Source organism: Amblyomma americanum, chromosome 3 (assembly GCF_052857255.1).
Source record: "Amblyomma americanum isolate KBUSLIRL-KWMA chromosome 3, ASM5285725v1, whole genome shotgun sequence".
Classification (NCBI taxonomy): Eukaryota; Metazoa; Arthropoda; class Arachnida; order Ixodida; family Ixodidae; genus Amblyomma; species Amblyomma americanum.
In genome coordinates, this window is record NC_135499.1 from 197,377,078 (window position 1) to 197,397,819 (window position 20,742).

General features: G+C 45.2%; 1 protein-coding gene across 1 annotated transcript in view; it reads right to left on the bottom strand.

The window, feature by feature from the left end:
* LOC144125813 (uncharacterized) overlaps window positions 1-17,356 on the bottom strand; it is a 253,660-nt gene extending 236,304 nt beyond the window's left edge. Inside the window, exon 1 of the mRNA XM_077659525.1 lies at window positions 16,818-17,356. Within this exon, the coding sequence (XP_077515651.1) occupies window positions 16,818-16,896 (79 nt within the window). The 5' untranslated portion in view covers window positions 16,897-17,356. The remainder of the gene's footprint in view (window positions 1-16,817) is intronic.
* Window positions 17,357-20,742: the final 3,386 nt, after the last annotated feature.

Genomic DNA, 20,742 nt, shown 5'->3' on the forward strand with positions numbered 1-20,742 from the left:
AAAAAATTAAGTAAAACATGAATGTGGACAAACGACTATCAAATGCCCGTTTTCGATCCGTACAGAAAAACGTTTTTTTTTTAATGCATATGAATCTCTTCCATCATATCCAGCTCGCTCGGCACTGTTTCGAATCAGCACGAAAGGCAGAGCAGCCTGTAGACTATTGCGCGAGTACACCGTTCGTTTAACTTTTATTTGTTATCGATCTCCGCTGAATAACCCCTTTTGCTAGGAATATGGTGAAATGGTACTGATGCTTCTTTTTTCCTGTTTTATGTCTGTCCGGTCATTTAATTAACGTACAAAGTCCTTAGTCTGATGTTCTGGACCCGCACTGCACGTTTTTGCCGTTTTAAGAACCAAAGTAGAGGGTATGCGCACAATAATAATTAATAACGCATTCACCAGCCCTATACTCCTGTTCAGATTAAGCCCGGCCGCTGTCGCCTTTCCATTCGAGTGCATTGTGTGACCTGTGAGGACCCTGCAATCACTTAGAAAACGCCATCTAAGGGAAACGCCATTATCTAACTTATTGGAGAAAGCGTACAGACAATATCCTTAACTACTGAAACTGCAAGTTCTCGAACTTATTATTGCAAGCCCTCAAATGCGTCATCCAAATGCTTACCGGACGCCGCTTTTCTTCGTTGTTCTGGAAAATGCCTCTCAGAGCAACAATGAATAGACCTCTTTGCGCTATAAACACGAAAAGAGTAAATGAAGAGTAAGCTGTTCTCCAGAGCGCTTCCTCTGCAGGGCAGGGGTATGCTGCTCAAGCTCAGGGGTCAATTTCTAAAAAAATTAAGTATGACACACTTACGCTTGGCGACGGGAAACAAATTTCCTCGTCAAAACTGCGAAGTTCTATCAATTACGAAGATTGCAACGATGTTTCAACCTATTAATTGTCTCGCCTCAACAGACCTCCCAGTGCCGTGCTTAGAAGCTCTCCATTCATGCTAACTGCACCATGTTACTTTGCTTTACGGTGGGAACACCTCGCAAAGCCAACCCTCGCTGCCAAGAGTACGCATTCCGTATACTTCGTGGTCGAATCTGTTCCGGAATCTGCTCCTAAAAAGAGGACAAGTTACTCCTTCTTGGCTTCCAATAGGCGTATTCGCATTTATAATAATAATAATTGATTTTTTTGGGAAAAGGAAATGGCGCAGTATCTGTCTCATATATCTTTGGACACCTGAACCCGCGCCGTAGAAGTGATAGGAGGAGTAAAGAGAGGGAGTGAAAGAAGAAGGAAGAATAAGTGCCGTAGTGGAGGGGCTCCGGAATAATTTCGATCATCTGGGGATCTTTAACGGGCACTGACTAACGGGCACTGACATCGCACAGCACACGGGCGCCTCGCGTTTATAGTGCAGAAATAAAATTCTCACTTCAAACACTATCTTCGATATTAGAAACTGACTGTGTGATCAAAAGAGCACTAAGTGAAAAATTAGTGCGATAAAGTGGTGGGTGCGTTTAGAAGATAAGTTGTAACCCAAGATAAGCTCCTTAATGTGGGACTGTTCCTTCGAGTTCTCGCGCTCTTGTTTGCATTTCACCTGCCGTGTTTCACCTGCCCGCGACAGGGATTTCTTCCAATATCGTTTCAATCACCGTTTCCGGGGGCACAACAACTTCAGCAGCATGGCTCCGTTGCGATGTCAACTGCATTACAGACTGGCAGCGAGGAAATGGATTTCACTAATTTGGAAGGCAGGCTGGTAGACAAGCGAAAACAGGCCCCCATTTAAGTTCGACCGTAAGTTCTGCGAAGGCGCAAGGACTTTCAACCAAAGAAATTCTTGAGGTTACATTAAGAAGAAAGGGACAGGCTGCGTCTTAATAACTGTATATGTGAACTGGTGCGTGCAGGTACCGGTAGCTTTTTCTGTTATCGGGAATACATATCTTGAAAGTATACAGCCCAGCATGTTGTAAGACCGTTTTTTTTAATATAGAGTAACGAGAAGACGAATATTTTATTTATAGTTAGTGAGAAAAAAAAGTGATTATGCATGTTTTAACCAAACGCCAAAAACGAAAAGATGCTCATTAAATTGTGTTTCCTGCGACGTCCTAAACAGCTTCGTTCTTTGGGGAAAGCCGAAATTCCTAGCCTTCAAAACAGCTAGAGAAAGTTGCACTCGTCGAGGTAAAATAAAGGCATGGAAAAAGCCGATCTGGAAGATACATATTATGGGCAGATGTTACTGCTAAATCAGAGTAGTTATTTGTAGTTAATTGGTGTTTAGTTAGTATCTCGATCAGTGGTTACGGCTTCTTTGTATCCGAAGCTTAAGAAAATTGCGCCCCCCCCCCCCCCCCCCCGTTGTTTTGCTTGCAACATATATCAGCCTCGCTAACTGTGCCACGTGAAGATTACCACGCAGTAATAAACATATTCGCTTACTTCGCCTTTTCTTCATCCTCCTGAAATTATAAGATATATACAATGTAAAGCAAATAAGCTTCACTCGTGCAGCCTTACGGTCAGCGACCGTAAGTGTACAAAAAAGAAGCACTCTATGCGCTTTACAGCTCCATGACTAGTCGCACCACCCTTTGCTGTTAAATATTTACGTCTGGTTAGAAGCTACCGCTGTGCAGTGTTCCGATACGCTTTTGTCTTAATTATTCCAAAATTTGGCAGTATTTTTATTTTCAAGCCCGATATCAAAAGAATACTACTCTGCGTGTTTCCGCTCGTTACTTCAGAAAGCGGAAGGAGAAGTTTAGGGCAGTAAACAGAAAACAAAATAATTTTATAAACATCAAAAGAAATCGCGTAGCCCCGTTAGCAGTGGTACAGTCTACTAGGAGGCGGTGTAGCTCGTGGCCGGGATTATGCACAGGGGCGGGGGGGGGGGGGGGGGGGGGGGTTGCTCGACCCGCTACTGGCGAACGAACGGCGGCGCTAGAGTCGCCCTCTCTTGAACTTTATCTATGGCGTTGCTGAGTTCGTCTACAAACACAACTGGCAGCTTGCTTTGCACTTCGTACCTGGTTCATAAGACGACCAAATATTCCTTTCTTTAGTTACGTAGGCAGTGGGCCTACAGTGATTAGCTAAAATAAAGCCAGTGGCTTAACTTGGCTAACCACGGAATTCAGCAAAAACCAAGGACGCTTGCTAAGCGTGTGAGTCTCGTCCACGGCAGCTCCGCTACACGCTCGCGACAGCCGTTCTATATATGCCCACACGACCACGTTGCTATGAAGTGGTATCACATGGTCTTACGACACCCCCATCGGATGTCATCACATGGCTTCACACCATCCCATCGGATGTTCTTAAGGTCAAAGATCAACCCAAAGGTCATCTAATGTCAAAGGTCAACTAAAAGTCATGGGTCAAGGGTTCGACACCATAACAGTACCACATATGGTCATACACGGCTTACAAAGTTGGGCTGAAGGTCGTTCAATGTCATTCTCTGTTCAATGTCAAAAACAACAAGACAACAGTGACACGAGAGGCATTTGACGTCGATGCCTTTGTTCGAATATTACATCGACATTATTGTCAGATCCGAGCAAAATTTACTTTCACCGTTGTCCAAATACATTTATCTATGAATGCACACAAAAAATTTGGCACCCGAATGCCCAAAATTTCTTACTCCTTGAGTTTTATCTATGCTCTTTGCAACGGGACTCCATGGCAAAAAAAAGCACGCGACAACATCTTATGACGTTAATTTAGTTAAATATATGCGTGACAGAAGGCGTACTTAAATCAAAATGATAGTCTCATGTTTAACTCGACAAACCTCGGTGCTATGAGGGTACTGGGAGCAGAAATGTCATTTAGACAAATAAACCAAATTTAAAGGCTGCTTAGTGTGCCCCAATTGTTACGCAGTTCTTGAAAAGCGGGCTATGTGGGAGCACACTGAGTTTTATCTGACCTCCAATAGCATTTTTAAACTGTTAAAGACAAACGTGCATTATAAATACGCAGCTTCTGACGAGGATATACTGTTTATCGCGTAGTCCTGTGGTATTCCGCAACGCAAAATAAGCGGGCACCGTTACGCTACCACACGATACGTTGTACAGCCATTTTTGACGTCCAGATAACGTGAGCGTAGATTCCCATTGAAAACGTTCAACAGAGCCTGGATAGTTCATTGGAAATGGCCAACTGAGATGATAAAACTTGAATACCTCACCATACTGGCTTCTTCAATGAGGTTTTGCGGTGCGTTTTCTTCTCTTAGTGCATGCACCATTCTGCCCTGAAAACCACACCGGCGCACATTGGCACATGCAGCTTTTGTAATCCGCTGTGCAAAAACGGAAGAATACGCGTAAGTGGCATCAAAAGTAACCGTGAGAAGACTAGGTTGCTATGATTAAGTCAGCTGCAGCTTTGGTAAACTGTTGGCGTTCCAGCCTCTGTTCTCTTTATCTGCACTGGAATTCCTGTGTGGACGAGAGATAAAGAAAAGAAATAAAAGTGCTCTTTAGAATAAAAAGAACGATGAGAAAACATGGCACTACTTCAATTTTTAACGAGCGTCCACGTGCTGTTTATTGCTTTCTAGTACGATCTAAGGCTTAATTAGGCTTCAAAAAAAAAAAAAAAGCCGCAAGCGCAGCCTGCCGCTTTCCTGTTTCAGTTGAATCCAACTTCCTTCGACTTTAGAGGCAGTGATAAACGGCCGTGGGGCAAGCACTCTACACTACAGTCTCGCTTAAGTTCTTGTGCCTTTCACTGTCTGGAGTAAGATGTCGTTTAATAGTTTCGTTAAGGAAGATGCGTTGTTTTAGAGCGTAATAATTAATGATGAGAGCAGACCAGCTTGTGTTGCGCGCATAAGCTCGGCTGACAGAAAGCGCGGCATCATTCAAAATGCTTTTGAAACTGTACTGAACACGGTCGTCATATGAATCAACGGCGTCAATCTCGCTAGCGCGAAAACCCTTTAGCATAAACGCGATCGATTTGTTGTGCCCGTACCACATGACCTTATCGAACATGGCCCACTGCACTAATGATGTTAGTCGCTGTACACGATGTTAAACGCGGCACCTACATTGACCATGTCATCGAGGCCGACACAGTCCTCGTCAACGTAATAGCTCTTGCGGAGTTCTGCGAATTACCCAGCAGTGGCAAGCACTATAGAAGGTTGTTATTATCTGGCCTTGTTTAGAAAAGCTCTGTTCGTAGCGAATGTAGTTTCTTTCGGCATCGAGCTGTAATCTATCAATACAGGCTAATTTCAATTTGTGCTCAATATCCTTTTAAAAGCCGTAAAGGGATCACTCCGCATCGACTCTATTCGGCGCGAGTTGCCGCCTCGCCGCATAGCAGTGCATTCGATAGCGCGTCTGCTCACGGCGGCCCGGCATGAATCAGCTAGAGAAATACATCGTGCGTGCCCAGTAACCTCATGATCGCATTGGACACTGACGACGATGGATAAAGGCCCATCTGCTGAAATTGAAAAAGTCTGAAACGAATAAGCCAATTATAAAACGAAATTGCAGTTTGGAACTGCCGTAACATCATTTCCCTGAATTGCAGTCATTTATAAGGATTAGCAGTCTGCTAGTGGTCAGGAGATCGGCTCAGCGGCTGTATCACAGAATTTAAAAGTGTCTGCTGCGGTATCGGTACTCTGGTGGCGCGTTCGCCTGAGTACGCACTGTTTGGCACAATTCCTGAGCCGCTGAGTTAAAAAGAAAAAGAAAATTGGTCTCAATAAAGTAGAGGCGCAGTACCTGTTTCACTCGTCGGCGGACACCTCAACCGCGCCATGAAGGAGGGGAAGAAGGAGAGAGTGAATGAAAGAAGACAGTAAGAGGCGCCGTAATAGCGGTGGCCAGAAGAGGTGCGACCATCTGGGGTTTTTTTAACGTGCCTTGACCTTTCACAGTAGACGGGCGTCTTGCGTACAAGCACGTACTACTGGGGACACTAGAAGTTCCGGGACGCTGGTTATAGGAGAAACGTTTATTGCAGCTCCATCTCGCTACCCGGTCGCCTGATATTGTATGAAAGGCATTAAAGGCTTAAATGCTCCTTCCTCTCTTCACAATATCAGGCGACTGGGTAGCGAGGTGGCGCAACAATAAATGTTTTTCCTATAACCAGCGTCCCGGAAACTAGTGTCACCAGTAGTACATTGTCTGCAAAGACGTAAAAGGCGCGGACAGAAATAAATAGAGCGCACCGCACAAGAAAGAACTGCGCGTCTGCGCCGCCTAGCCGAACCGGAAAAAAGCTCAAATTCACCACGCGCATGTGCAGGCCCCCCAACGGGTGGGACCCTCTCATTGCCCGCTTGCCTCGCATTCGGCCGGCGTCAGAGTCACGCTGATGATGATTGTGGGCGGATGGTTGCGCCCTCTGTAGCAAGCGGGCATTGCGGAACGCACAGAGTGCTGCCTTGATGCCGCAGAGCCCGTGGGGACGACGCTACCATTACGCCGCTTCATCTGAGACAGCTGTAAGCGCGCTCCATCGCAAATAGCCTGCGTCCTTCGAACTTTAGATGCCTCTGGGGATTAATTTGCGTCTCGCTATTGACCAAAATGCATTCAAAACACCGATGTTTATGTGTAATCGGTAGCAGTGAAGTAATATAGCTTGCATTGAAGACAGCGGATCGCTGGCCGGTTCTCTGATTAGTGGGCGCACACTTGTATGCCGAATTTCGCACAGCGTGGCACACAACAGTGATGCAAAGCGGCAGTACGCCGAGTGTTTCGAGCGCATTTGGTTGCTAGCGAGACGCAGATGAGTGCCAGCCAAAGCAAAAATTCGAAACACGCGGGTTACTTGCGGTGCAAACGCGCCTTCAGCTGTCTGACACGAATCAGCTTAATGATAAGAGCCGTCCCCCGCGCAATCTGCCTTATCAAGACAGCGGTCTGTGCATTCCGAAACGCTCGCTAGCTACACAGGGAGCGACGATCCGATTATGATCATCATCAGCCCGACATAGACGGCCGAATGCGAGGCAAGGGGAGCAATGAGAGGGTCGCGCCGGTAGGGGGCCTGCACATGCGCGTGGCGAATTTGAGCTTTCGTCTGGTTCGGCTAGGCGGCGCTGACGCGAAGTTCTTTCTCGTGCGGCGCGCTCCGTTTACTTCTGTCCGCGCCTGTACATTTGTGCCACGGAAAAAAAAATAGACAACAGAAAAGGTTAGTACGTTGACAATAAGTGAGCACTGCTTGTGACAGCACACTGGAAAAGGTGTCCACATTTTAATGGCGATATGGCACATTAGATATCTGGCAAATAAAGAACTATAATTAGAGAGACACAATAGCACGGAAGGCTGTGATTCGTGTATCCCCACTGACGCGCTATTAAATTATGTTTCGTATTACGTAACAGAGCTAGATTGAAGGAAACTGAGACAGAAATTTGAGTCTCGTTTGTACGCATTTAAGTCGGATTTCCTTTCTTGGTCTTGCATCTTCGCACTATTCAAGACAGGTAGACATATAAGACTTCGGATTGATAAAGCACAGGACACCGGCGCAAAATCGATTTCTTGTGTGGGATAACTCATAAGTCCTGCCTACGTACAATGAATAACGCTAAGATTCAAGGCTATGCAAGAAACCAAATAGACCAGTTTGAAACACTAGATTTTGTTCCGTGAATTTTTAATAAATATGTGTAAGATGTGCACTGCTGACACCTCCGACCTTCAGATGAAGCATAAAATTTTCATATTATTAAAAAAAAGGACTTTGAAATTGTGCTTCAGAAAATACCGAAATATTTTTCACTGTAATTCTGAAAACTGAGCCCATGAAAGATACCGATGTGACCAGACCACTCAACTAAACTTTGCATATTGTTATGTTTCGTTATGTTATGTTACATTACATTACGTTTTGTCATGTTATGTTAGTTATCTGTGTTTCAATGTCCCAAAGCTGCACATAGGCTATGAGAAACGCCGTGGAGGTGCGGGGGGGGGGGAGGGGGGGGGAGGTGAAGGAGGCTCAGGAATAATTTAGAGTGCACGGTATACATTAACGTGCACTGACAAGAGAGAGCACAGGCGCCTTTTTTGAATTTCGCCTTCTTCGGCTGCCACAACCGTAGTCCGACCCGAGTCCTTGGGCTAAGGAGCTGAACGCCATAGCCCACAAGCAGACTGCGACGGGCACAACTTTACATTTTAAAAGAGCCTTAAACTTCAAGGCAGAGTTCATTTATGCTTCAAGTTCCACGCTGAACTTGGAACACGAACTTAAAAACACAGTTGTCGCGGGCTTGAAAGCCTGGTTGGGAAGACGCAGACAAACCTCCGTCAGCCATTCGCGTTCCGCGGCTAGCAGTACATCCAGAACACAATAGCTCGAGGACAACGCAATAGACAGCCAGACGGGATGCCATGACATCATCAGGAATAATCTGATTGGAAATCATAAGCTGCTCGACGCGGTGCGCGCGCGCGTGGTAATAATTAATACTCATCCGACCACGGCGGGCGTGTTCGTTACGTACGTGCGTATCCACGCGCAGAATCGTGCTCCACCTCACTAATTTCAGTCAGGGCGTAACCGGCACTCACTTCTACGAAACGCCGGCTGGACGAGAGAATGGCGCCATTGTGGGCACGTTTCTTTCTCTTTTTATTTCAAGCGCACCTTTTAGTGCTCACTCGGCATCGCAGGCCACACAGGGACGGCGACAAACGAGCAGTGTAAACTTTCACGTCGTCCACCGCCGCTTCGGCCCGTGCGAGCTGTTCAAAGATGGATGGCAGCCGTGACCGCAGTGCGGGGTGCGGTCAATAGCGCTGTCTGCCGGCCGGCCGGCGCTGCCTTTGACAATGAGACTGGCCAGCTCGCGTGTATAGAGTGGACGCCGCGCGCTTCGGGAAACTTCCGGAGCGCGGCAGTTAAACCGTTTTTTCAAATACCCGGCGGCGCTGCGAGCAACGCGCTCGCGTCGTGCACGTCAACTCTGTGATGAGCTGTGCTGAGCATTCTGGCACGGGTCTTTGTGTTTCGCTTTTATAAAGCTAGAATCGCTTAAAACCGCGCACTGTTGGCAGCCACGGGACCTGCTCGGTGAAAGCGCCTATACGAAATAGAAGAGAAAAGAGATTTTAATTTTTTTTCCCCTCCGGCCTTCGTGCTTTGCTTAGGAGGTCGCCAACATCGCGTAATAGAGGATAAAATTTTGTCAGGCGAGTAATATGCAATGAAATTATCCGGGAAAGAACAGTAATTGTCTCTAGGATCAATTACCTTGCAATAATATGAATATTTTGGATGGTTCATATCTCAAAGATGCACATAGGCTGTAGGTGAGCGCTATGGTGGAGACCGGCGGTTTAATTCTGACCACTTAGTGTTTATAACGTGCACTGACACCGCAGAGTATACAGCCGGCTATGCATAACGTCTTCATCGAAATGCGATGCCGCAACCAAAAGCTCGGCTGCCGAAAACCATAGCCACTGAGTCTTCGCGGCTATGTTCCTGTTTGCTTACTGACCATGTTTGTCTCTATAATCTCGATGGAGGTCAAATCTCAGGTAAGCTTTCTACATGTTCATCTGTTATTAAGGAACCTACCTTTGCATGACTGTCTGCAAGTTAGTTGCGATATCAGGTGCATAAGAGATTACGTATGGTCTTTAAGCAAGACCCCCAGCGGCTAACAACCGATGTCGTCGTCCATATATGAAAAGATGGAGTTCCATTATTAGTAATGAACGGATTTTTTTTTGCAAATAACGTTGCTGCTGCTGCTGCTGTTACTACACTATGCATAGACAGTGCAAGCTATGCATGAACTGTATAAAGGAACTCTGAGGCACCTGACTCTCGATGACGAAGAACGCCTTGGATTGAGTAAGAGGGCTTGCAAGTTGTGTCTTTAGAAAAAAAAAACGCTAGTGAGATAAAATAAAGCTGACTAACTGAAGGCACAGTATTTATTCTCGGCAGTCCCCCGCAACTAAAATTTTATGCATTAATCTTTCTCGTTAAAAATCATTTCAGAGCGAGTTGGTGCATACCGATCCTGTAAAAAGTTTTAGCGCAAACAGACACAAACCTGTGTGCGTCGTCATTGTCGTGGTTTGTGTCTGTTTGCACTAAAACATTTTACAAGATCTCTCTTGACTTATGTCTCCAGAAGTGACGCCACGCCTAGACCTTATCCGCTTGCTATTGGCGTTAACAATTTCCTCTACTATCAGAAGGAAGGCGCTAATCGGCGAATCTGAAGTGCTTCGGCGCTTCATTTATATATTGGCTGCTCAGTGATCCCTAAAGGCACATGGAAAGGATGTTATAAGGACTGAAAGAGAACTAAGTTTGAACCCCGTTCGTGAGCGCAACGCGGCGCGGAGTACAGTGCACTTTGGCTGAGAGTTTAACGCCAATATACTTTACTCACTGATTCGGGCTAAGATGCCCTCGGGAGGAGATAAAGACCCTTAAATAGTGCGATTCATGAATTCGGCTTTCATGCTGTGTGCCAAGAAACCTTGTTCCTTTGATCTGCGCTCTTCCATTCCTATTTGTTTAGGATGGCGCCTACTCTGCAACCACGGGTGTTAGGGAGGTCATTCAAGTGAACGCATTCGCTTAATGACTTTTCGTGACTGTATTTTGTTATTTAACGTGCATTGTTGTTGTACCATTTGAGAACGCCTTCTGGTGGACGTACGCATCGTATCGGTAGTGTTTTCGTAAATGCTGTTTGATTACATATAAATGCGAAGTTGTAATTTTACTTTAACGAAAAAGCCTATTTTCTAAACAAAGGACCTGGGGCCTACGTCCTCTAAATATCAAGGAAGCTGTGGCTCTGTTTACATGCAAATGAATTATCCGACTTAGAAACTTTGAGCGGCGCACGATTTTGAGCCTTTGAAAGCTGGCTGTTTAAAGTTCCCGCGAGATGAAGGCGAAAGGAATGCCTTGTTAACGTCGGCTTAACGCTGAATGCTTCAAGCATATTTAATGCTATTTTCATCTTTATATAAATTTCCAGTTTTACTATTGAATTGGTATTGTTATGAGTTTCATAGCGACAGAACATCACTAACAAAACAGCATCGATTGGCATGTCAACTACACAGTGACATTTAACTGAAACCGGGCTGAGCCCAGGAATTTTCATCAGCGGCAATTGCAACAATAACTTTTGAATGAATCAGGATTGAGGGAGAAGGAAAGAATTTCCGCATTTTGTCGATATTAGCGCTGTTATATTTAGAAACAGGTTGCTAATTTTTAGAAATTCTTGCGAGATTTGCAAGCACAAATGCATTTATTCTTTGAAGACGGCAGCAACTAGCTTTCTTGTCGCTGTGTAAATTCCGGAAAGAAATATCAAGTGCAGCTACACAACATTTGGTGAAGGAGTAATGGTATTCAAAGCAGACACAATGCGAATAATTCACCCTCCGAGTTAAAGGGCTTCTCTTATGTATTACGACGACAGATCAGTAGGTTTGGCGGTGGATGAAATGCTAAAGCCAAGGTCGTAGCCTATCTCTCAAAATAATTGCTTCAAAGTCGTAACTTCTTTTTATATTTGATTTTAAGTTCAGATATCTCTTCTCCTTCCCCTTTATATCTCCCCATTCCTTTCCTTGCCATCGTTAACTTCCCTGCCTTTCCATCTTCTATCTCTCCAATATCAAGGCGGTTACACTGTAAGAGCCCAAGCTATTTCGGGTTAAATTTATGTGCGAGAGATTTCTTTGTCGTAAAGTCGACTTTTCGCAAAGGACCAGGTTGTCAGCGCGTGATTCTATTCTCAACCAGGCTGGTGTCTGCAGCCTTGTATTATGTTACAGGCGTTGTGAATCTCATTCTAAGTAGGATAAAGGCGCAAAAACAACTGCAGAAATCGGACTCGACAAATAAAAATCATACAATACGAAATTATGTACAAAAATCAATAAAATGTTGATCTCAGCTGCGGTTTCTCAGAAATCCCGCTTCCTATTTTATACTCCCTTCGGCGCTAATTGTTGAAGAAGGCTATCGGCACACGTGCCCGGTGTCTGGCAGAAAAGGGTGTTCGCTGTAACTCCCTTCCGCGAGATTAATAGCGTCGTTTCCGAGGCTTCAACCGCTACATGGCTGCATGCGTCATGACGCTTTACTGCCCCATTCACGGCGCTTGTTAGGCTTGTCCAACTTCGCGTACTACGCGAGTCACGCAAGTGGTATGCAGCTCGGGAAAATTCCTCGTACCAGCACAGAACAAAGCTTCTGTTCTCAGTGGCTTTTGGCGACATGACGCGTTTCAGCTCCCACACAGCGCGTGATCGAATGTTAGGTTAGAGTATACTATAAAATCAGAACAAGGAGGTCGAAATGCGCGCGATCCCGGCTAGTTCACTTCAGGTACTCGTTGAATAAAAATAAAAATCATACCATGCAATCGCTAGCGCATGCTTTGAACAAAGACATTGGCACTTGAAAGTAAACCAGGAAGAAAGCGCATTAAAGGCGAAGCGTGTGTCACACACGGGGACCAAGGTATAAGGCGGCGAGCGCTCATGTGCTTAAAAACGTATTCTTGGAATCAAATAATGAAATGAAACGAGCGGCCGCTCCTGAAAGCGCGGTTTTCTTAGAAGTCTAGAATCACGCAACCTTCATTTTTTTTTATAAACTGAAATTGGCGCTCTCTGTGGGTGTGTCATGAAGTTACAAGGTCAAAACAGGGGCTCCCAGAAGCAGCTCGATAAAAATGAACCCCCCCCCCCCCCCCTACCAACTGCGCACAGCACACCATTATCTCAAGATAGAAGGGAAAATTGCAGAAATTGAACCGCTGCCCCGGATCATCTATTCTAAAAAGACCTGTTGCCGAGTGTGTTCTTTCAAGAAGCAAGGGCGCACAGAGAAACGCCGATTCCATCCAGCCTGGGTTACGCGATAACATAAATATTGATTACTGGCTGTACCGGTTTCAGTACACTGTTGGTTAATGCATCACGTTTTGCAGTCGACGCGGAGATTTTTCTTGGTCCTGGTTGCCTAACTGTATTGAATTTTATCTCGGCTTGTCGCATATTTAAACGCCTTCGGCTGCAGCTTTTGCAACTCTCACGGCAGGCGGCCATTCGCGACGCCATGGATTCGATCAGGTATCCCTGCATTATCTTCAGTAAGCGGAGTTCTTTTCATTTTGTTACTTCTGCACTTGAATAAAGGGACATTTGCCGACAAGTGCGTGTTCTTTAATGTATAATGACAGGCTTCTATTTTCGGTCGCATATAATTTCAAACAGCTAGAGCGTAGGCACCGGTCTACGCATTCGTCGTGCTTATTAAAGCTCCAACAATTTATTCACTTGCGAAAATGAAGCACCAACGACGCCTTTGGCGCAAGTTTGTGCAACCTAAGTGCTGCGCTGACGCGACGATGCGCCAAATCCTGAACGAACTCTAAACTTTACACAAGCCAAACAAGTACGAAGGCACGTCCACACACATATGTTACACAGGTTGCTGTGAATCTTTAATTAAGAACACGTGGGGTTCTTCAACGTGCGCTTACCTCACACAGCATGGGGCGTTTTTGTATTCAGCTCTATAGAAATATGGTTACAGACGCAGGGATCAAACCCGACAAGTTTGGATCCTCAGCCGAGCGTCGAAGTCACTGAGTCACTGCGATTCTATAGATATCAGTGAACTGGCGTCCGTAGTTCTCGATTAAAGTATCTTTAGGTTTGTTCATTTTGTCTCTGCATCCGTGTCTCATACGTTGATTTCAGACTTTTCCTGCCAGAGATGACTCCACGCACACTTTTGGTCAAAAATTTTCGGGTCACACGGTTTGCTTTCGAATCTAACAGTAGCGTCATTGCGGTACGTCAAAGCCTCAAAACGCGAGGACGCGTGTTCTCCTCCCAGTGTACGCACTTAGAGCGTGAGGGGTGTAACAAGCGCTCCACTACAAGGCTGAAAAGTAAATTACAGTAATTTCTTGGCTATAGCCCGCACACGATATATAGTCCGCAGGACTTACCTGCTGGATTGTGTTCATTACGGTAATCGCTAGGAGAACAGAGTGATTTGAACGCTGCTCTTTTCTGACGTGTCAGGACTGTTTTTATACACATTAATGCTTCACAGTCTTCTTTCGGCGCGAAACAACCAGCAGTGCATTCATTATGGAAGTGAGTATACATGGATGCGCGCGCTATTTTCTTTTAAAAGGGAAATCGCGCGAACAACATTCTTCAGAATCAAGATGCCAATAAGTGAGATTAAGAGCCCACAAAACCAGTCATCTGCACGATGGCGATGGAAGCACAGCTAATGTTCGACTGAATAACAACATCGTGATAGCGTCCAATTTTAAAGCCAATGATACGGAATAGTTCCCATATAGCCTGCGAACCACAAAATTTTACATTTTAGCCTGCGTATTCCTTGGATTGTATACGAGACATTACGATATGTGGCCTGAAAACTTTTGACCATGGGTGTATGTGTCTCTTCATTTCGTGTAGTTGTTTCAAGGAAGAGGAGGTTCATTTCCCTAAAAAGACATTCTTATGTTCGGGGATATTACGTGAAAATTTTGAAAATTAAATTCTGGCTCTTAGTTTTGTAGAGTAACGAACCCTTATGCGCTGTTTGAGCAAAATAACTTTGTGTAAATTATAATCGATAACAACATACAAGTAATCGCTTTTGTGCGCTTTAGTAAAGCTATTTATGAATGTGCCTGTCAGCCTTATAACGTATACTTCGATGCTAATTATTTCAGCAGCTGTGAAAATGCACCAGCTTTGCTTTATGCCCATTGTCACGATTATATTACGCATGACATGTGGAGACAAAAATGTCACATAGTATAAGACAAGAATTATCAATAAAAATTTGACATCGATATAAGACTGTGCACGAAGCACTAACTCGTTGTGCAAATGATATAGCAAGTACCGAGAATTCATAAACTGCGAGAGAACAAAGCACTGGTTAAAGTGAACGATTTCTATGCAAGGAGGAACACGCAGGTGTAGAGTTTAAATGTTACGAACATTGGCTAACCTGGGCAAACATGTTACGCACTCAATGTGAAATATAACTCGTTGCATTTGAACATTGGCTAACCTCGGCAAACATGTTACGCAGCCAATGTGAAATGTAGCTCGTTGAGCTTGGGCAAATTTATAAATCTGGGAAATCATGCGAGGCAGTCGTCCAGGCATTCCCCGAACTGTAAAACGCCTCCTACACGGACATAAACAGTGTAAATAATTGTTTAAACGCGAAAAGTTATGCTCACTAAGAGCACCACATTTTACAACAGGAGCTGCGTGAATGGCTTCTCAGCTGCCTTCATAAGTGTAGTATAAAGTGGTGCCGGCCAGAATTCGCAGAAAATTGCGCCATTCATTGTGACTACGGCAGTAACATATGTAAGCAATCCACCGGGACGGTGCAGAAAATAACCAACGCAGCCTGTCCACGTAACTCCCTGTACTTGCGACTAATTTTGAGAAGCTTTTCTTCTAATCCTGTATAAAAAGGTAATGAAACGTGCATGCGCGTACAGGTTGTTTACGCGTATTTCAAAGAAGTGTTCCATGTTATTACACTTATTAAAGTGAGTTCTAGCAGAATGTTTCATTGACTGTGCCGGTATAACCAAAAAAATGTGTCTGTTTCACTGTACAGTATCGACAACACTAATATAAGCTGTCACCATAATGATCCAAGCAAACAGAACTGCGGCCTTCTATCAGTGCGATCTACTTGATGTTAGCCCATCTACTGAGCCCCGAGGCAGGAATAAGAAACATGCCAGAGTGTAGCCCGGAGAGTTGACGGCGTGCTGAGCACACAGTAGTGTTAACACGCACGTGTATCAATCATCCATTATTAAACACAGGCTTATATACTATATATGTCTCTGCGTGTGCGCTCGTGTGGTAGCAGTTTGCGTTCGTAAACGGGCCAGGAATAAACATGAAGAACGAAGGGCTCACAACTTTTACGGCTGTCTTCGTCTATTTATTCAATAGTTTCGGTCGATGATCGGACCTTCATCGAGGATATAATATAACTGTATACATAGCTGTATAGATACTGTAACCACTTCATTCTTCTTATCCTTCCTCTCCCATTGACGAGCGCAAACAACTATATGCATATAATTCGAAAAACCAGGCACTTTTCAGTTATAAATACATTGTCGACCTTTCCATCGGCGCCCGGCCTTTATCAAGGTTGGATAAATTCCGGGCCCTGGTAGAAACTTGGACAATTAATGTCGAACTAAGAAGTGCCTGCTCTCTTGAACTTTGTATATATATATATATATATATATATATATATATATATATATATATATATATATATATATATATATATATATATATATATATATATATATATATATATATATATATATATATATATATATAGTTCCCACAGCGTCAGCTGTGGGAAGAATAAATATTTTCGGTCTCGACGTCTATTGATTTGTGAAAACTTAATCTCAAATTGATTTGATTACCCTGTATCACATACCATGCTTGCATGCGGCAAGAAGTCTCGTGTAAATGTGTCTGAATAATGTCTCTGTATTCAGCTGCTTGCAAAGAGGCCATGTGGATGCGTCGAGCTTGGTATATGCTGTCTGCCTCCAGCCAGCTATACAGACATTAGATTGCGGCTTGTTGCAATGCTAAAGTTAGGGCTGAAGCAGTCGTATATTTGTGACATGATATCTAGTGCATCATCCTTTAGAGACCAAACAGGAATGGAAAAGCGAGGTGCGCCTACAGCATAACAAACAAGAAGAAGCTCTTGCAGTCCCACAACTTACCGTACGACGAGACGACACCGAAGAACACGAGCCACCGCAAGAGCAAGAACGACCTCACTGTCTCTGAGTTGGAATTCATGTTCACAGAGGCCAGCACGGACGGGCCGTCTCAGAGAAGCGAGATCCGCAGGTAAAGCACTTGACTAGGACACCCACTCACTCACGATTCCACGCATCAAGACAACACAGAAGAAGAGGGTCACGCGTACAAAGCGGAGTAAAAATAAACGGCTGCAAGCGCTAAGAGTTTCTTTCTGGAAGATCTCCTCCGGTTTGTTCAGCCACGCTTCTTTCCTCGTGGTGAAACTAATCCGCCGCAGAATACTGCCCAGTTCTGCTGAAAACAAGAGCAGAGAATAATGTTGGTGTCAAGCGCCGACGGTCGAAAGAATCAGCCACGAGCGGGAGCAGTGCGTTCCTCAAAAACTGGGGAGCCGGTCGCACGTGAGGAGTGCGCGGGGGAAGCACGCAATCTGTGCCCCGTGTGAGCGCGAACGGGCGTCCGACAACCACGCGCCGCGGGGGCTTTGAAAGCGACTGGCGGAGCGTGCGCTGGGGGGCTCGCTCGAACATCGCGGCACTCGGAGCGCGCGGGAGAGCAGGAGGGTGCCGGCCGAGAGGAGGAGACCGTGCACTCCTCTTTCTCCCGACTTCTCCTTCCCCTTCCCTCCTTTCTCAGCGTTGCGCTACCTGCTCCTCTTCCTTCCTCCTCCTGTTTCGCGCTCCTTTACCTCCCTCACACGGCTTTTCCCGAGACGGGAACCCCCGCAGTGGCGCCGCGCGTCGGAGTCCCGCCGAAACTTCGGAAACTGCCTGATCTACACGCTTCGCTATCTCGCCTGCTGGTCGGACTTGTCCTGGGCCCTCGCCAAACATTGCGCCGGTCGCTAGGAGAGGACAAATATTGGGCCCAATCCAGTGTGTGAGTGTGTGTCGTTTGCAGCGAGCGCTATTGTTCCTCCTTTTTCACGGTCACTAAGAGAAAAATGAGGAAAGAAGAGAAGCCGCGGGAGGAAAAAAGCACATTTCTATCTTTGCTCTTCCATTATCAACACGGACGTACTTCACTATAACATTGTTTGTTTCGCGACACGGTTGGAAAACGGCAGCTTTTTCTAACCCCCATTTGGTGGCCTCGTTGTCAAGACAAGATGAAAACTGGATCTATGCCTCTATTGATGAATTCAGTGCAGCTATTTTTACTTAACCATTTCACTCTTCAGTAAAACTTCTATTTGGGCTAGTTGGTGCATTTTTTAAACCTTTTCACTCTTGCTTCGTTCCGAGCGGTTATAAGATGATATACGATTCGGGGAATATTTCAACCAGAAAGGCAGCCATGTCTGATCTTCTTCAATTGTGAAACAACTTGCGCAGTCAGGAGAAGTACTTTCGGGTGTTTTTGGCAGCTATTAATTGATGGTCAGTTTGCTTGCTAAGCTGTAGCTTAAGTCACGGCTTATTGTTTAAAGACAGTACAAGAGCCTGCTCAAGGGCTTTATATTGCAAGAAACTCGGTGCTTTCAATTGTCTCCCTACAAAACAACCCTGAAAAAAGAAAACACCGCATATGCAACGAATTTTTGCTGCGTAAGCAAAACTTTGGTAATGCGATGCCCATGACAGGTTTGTGCGTTGTTATCGCGCGTCGTCAGCAGCCGCAGCCGCTTATCTCGCAACGAACAGCAGAGCGAAGCTTTGTCATTTTCATGGCGCTTGTCGACTTTCCAGTTCACATCTGACCGTTTACAGCAACATTCGAAAAATGAATTAATTATTGTTGACTATTAACGAAGTAGCCGGAAACAAAAGAATACTAGCTGGCATTATGCACTCCGGTCCTAACAATATTCACTCGATTGGAAATCGAAAGAACGCTTTTGCGATCTTGATTAATCTTATCCGGGACAACCTACATGCGACGTACTAAAGGAGTACGGCTGTCGTTGTCGGGAGCTGACGTCTCGCTACACTAGCCCTGTCACTTTGCTTGATCAGACCAGTGGCCTAAAATATGTTATAGAGACAAGAAGCAGATAATCCATAGTAAGATAGAGCTCAAAGACAAAGTGGTATGTGTCCATCGAAGGAAGCCCCCAAGCTAATGGCGTCGACCGATTCCCATTACGGCGTGGTTAATCCAGTTAATTCGCGGGTAATCTCCTTGCACCTGCTACCCCTACGGTGTCAGGTTAGGTGGTGTAAATGAATTATCCATGACGTCATGCCGACGCCACTGGCTGGATGGTTTGCTTTGATCGGTATTTACTGCTTAGTTCTTGACTTGTATCCGAATATAGCAAGACCGCAGTCATCCATATTATGCGGCCGAAGCAAGTCTGCCCTGAAAAACACTTCTCAACTCACCCGGAGGCTTTGTTCGCGAAGGGAAAAATAGAAAGAGATTTTGCATAGCGTGATCTACGATTCGCTTCCGTGATCCGCTGCCAAGGGGACTCAGCTGCGTTTCGGCAGTGGGAGGTATACGCCCCGAGACGCCATCTGCGCACGCGCAGCCTGCGCTTGCAGAAATCCGTTCGCGGTAGCGGGTCACAAATCGCGCAGTTATGAATGTCTCTAATGTGTCGAGTCCCCCGCGGAAACCGGGCAAAATGGAAGGCGAGAGACGTAGATTAGGAATAAATTCGAGACCGCTTCATGCTGACCAGCTCATCAAATTTGTAAATTGATCAATCTGAAAGAAAACATACAACCATAGCACTGGGTGAAGCAGCAGTGAAAAATTCATCAAGCTTGTACTCAATTTTCATAACCGGAAGAACACACATATTCATTTCCTTTTCCGCGATAATTCGTTGTTCCGTAGAGGACGACATACTTTTGCTTTATAGTCAAGAACTTATTATGCGCGTTCTGGCCAGGTTGTATTTATGAAGCTGTCGAGACTTTTAAACGAAACTGATGAGATTTCAAAATTCGACGTGCTTCAAAGTCCTCATGAAATGTGTGGAACTTGCCGGTAAAGATTTGGAAGTCTTTTTGTGCTCGCTTTAAAATTGGGCCTGAAAGCCGCGATGGTTTTCAGGCTTCTCCACAGCGCGCAGCGCAGGAAGTGGGGGGGGGGGGGGGGGGGGGGGTGCAGGATGACGTCATGTACGGTGGCGCTATTTTCAACTCAAAGGCGCTTGCTTTAAACAAAGAAAACCAAAGCCACCTAAGGCAAAACCCGCGGAACGCTATTTGGCGGCATCCAATGACGCACGGCTGGCTGTGGGTGAGGTCATGGGAAAATTGAAATCTCCGCATCTGCGACGTCATCAAAGAGGTTTTCTTAACTTCTCCGACGCTGCGAAGAGAAGCCTGAACGTTGACCTGTGGTTACGTTACCCTTTTACAAGCTCACGCGAAAAAAAAAAAAACTTGACATGCTTACTTATATACTTAATGAATTCGAATCCTTGAATCTCGTTGAATTCTAAAGAGTAAATGGTTCAACTTCTCTTATGTTATGCCCTGATCATCTAGATACTTACTTGCGGCGAGCGAGGATTTCAACCAATCATAAACATTATTTCCAGAAGAAAACTGATATGCCTAATCTGAATTTATATTAAGTATAATTTTTTCGTCATCTATACCATTACGAATAAATTGAGAGTTTTGAAACCACTTAGAAAGCAAAGTAGCTTCAAAGCGGTTCTTCAAAGCCACCTTGACCTTTGTGCAGCACTGAAGTCAGGATTTTGCGATGTCTTAGACAGTTCATGGGCTGTCCTCTAACACAGGGCGCCTTTTCCAGCGATATATTTTTGAAACACAAAGAGAAAACGGCGTCAAGGTACTTGTGCGGAAGCATTAGATGGCTCATCGACCCGAACACCCAGTATCGCCCAAAAATGTGGCGTTAAAGAACCCGAGTTTGGTAGGTATCGAGAAAATACGAAACGTTGACCGGTAAAAGTCA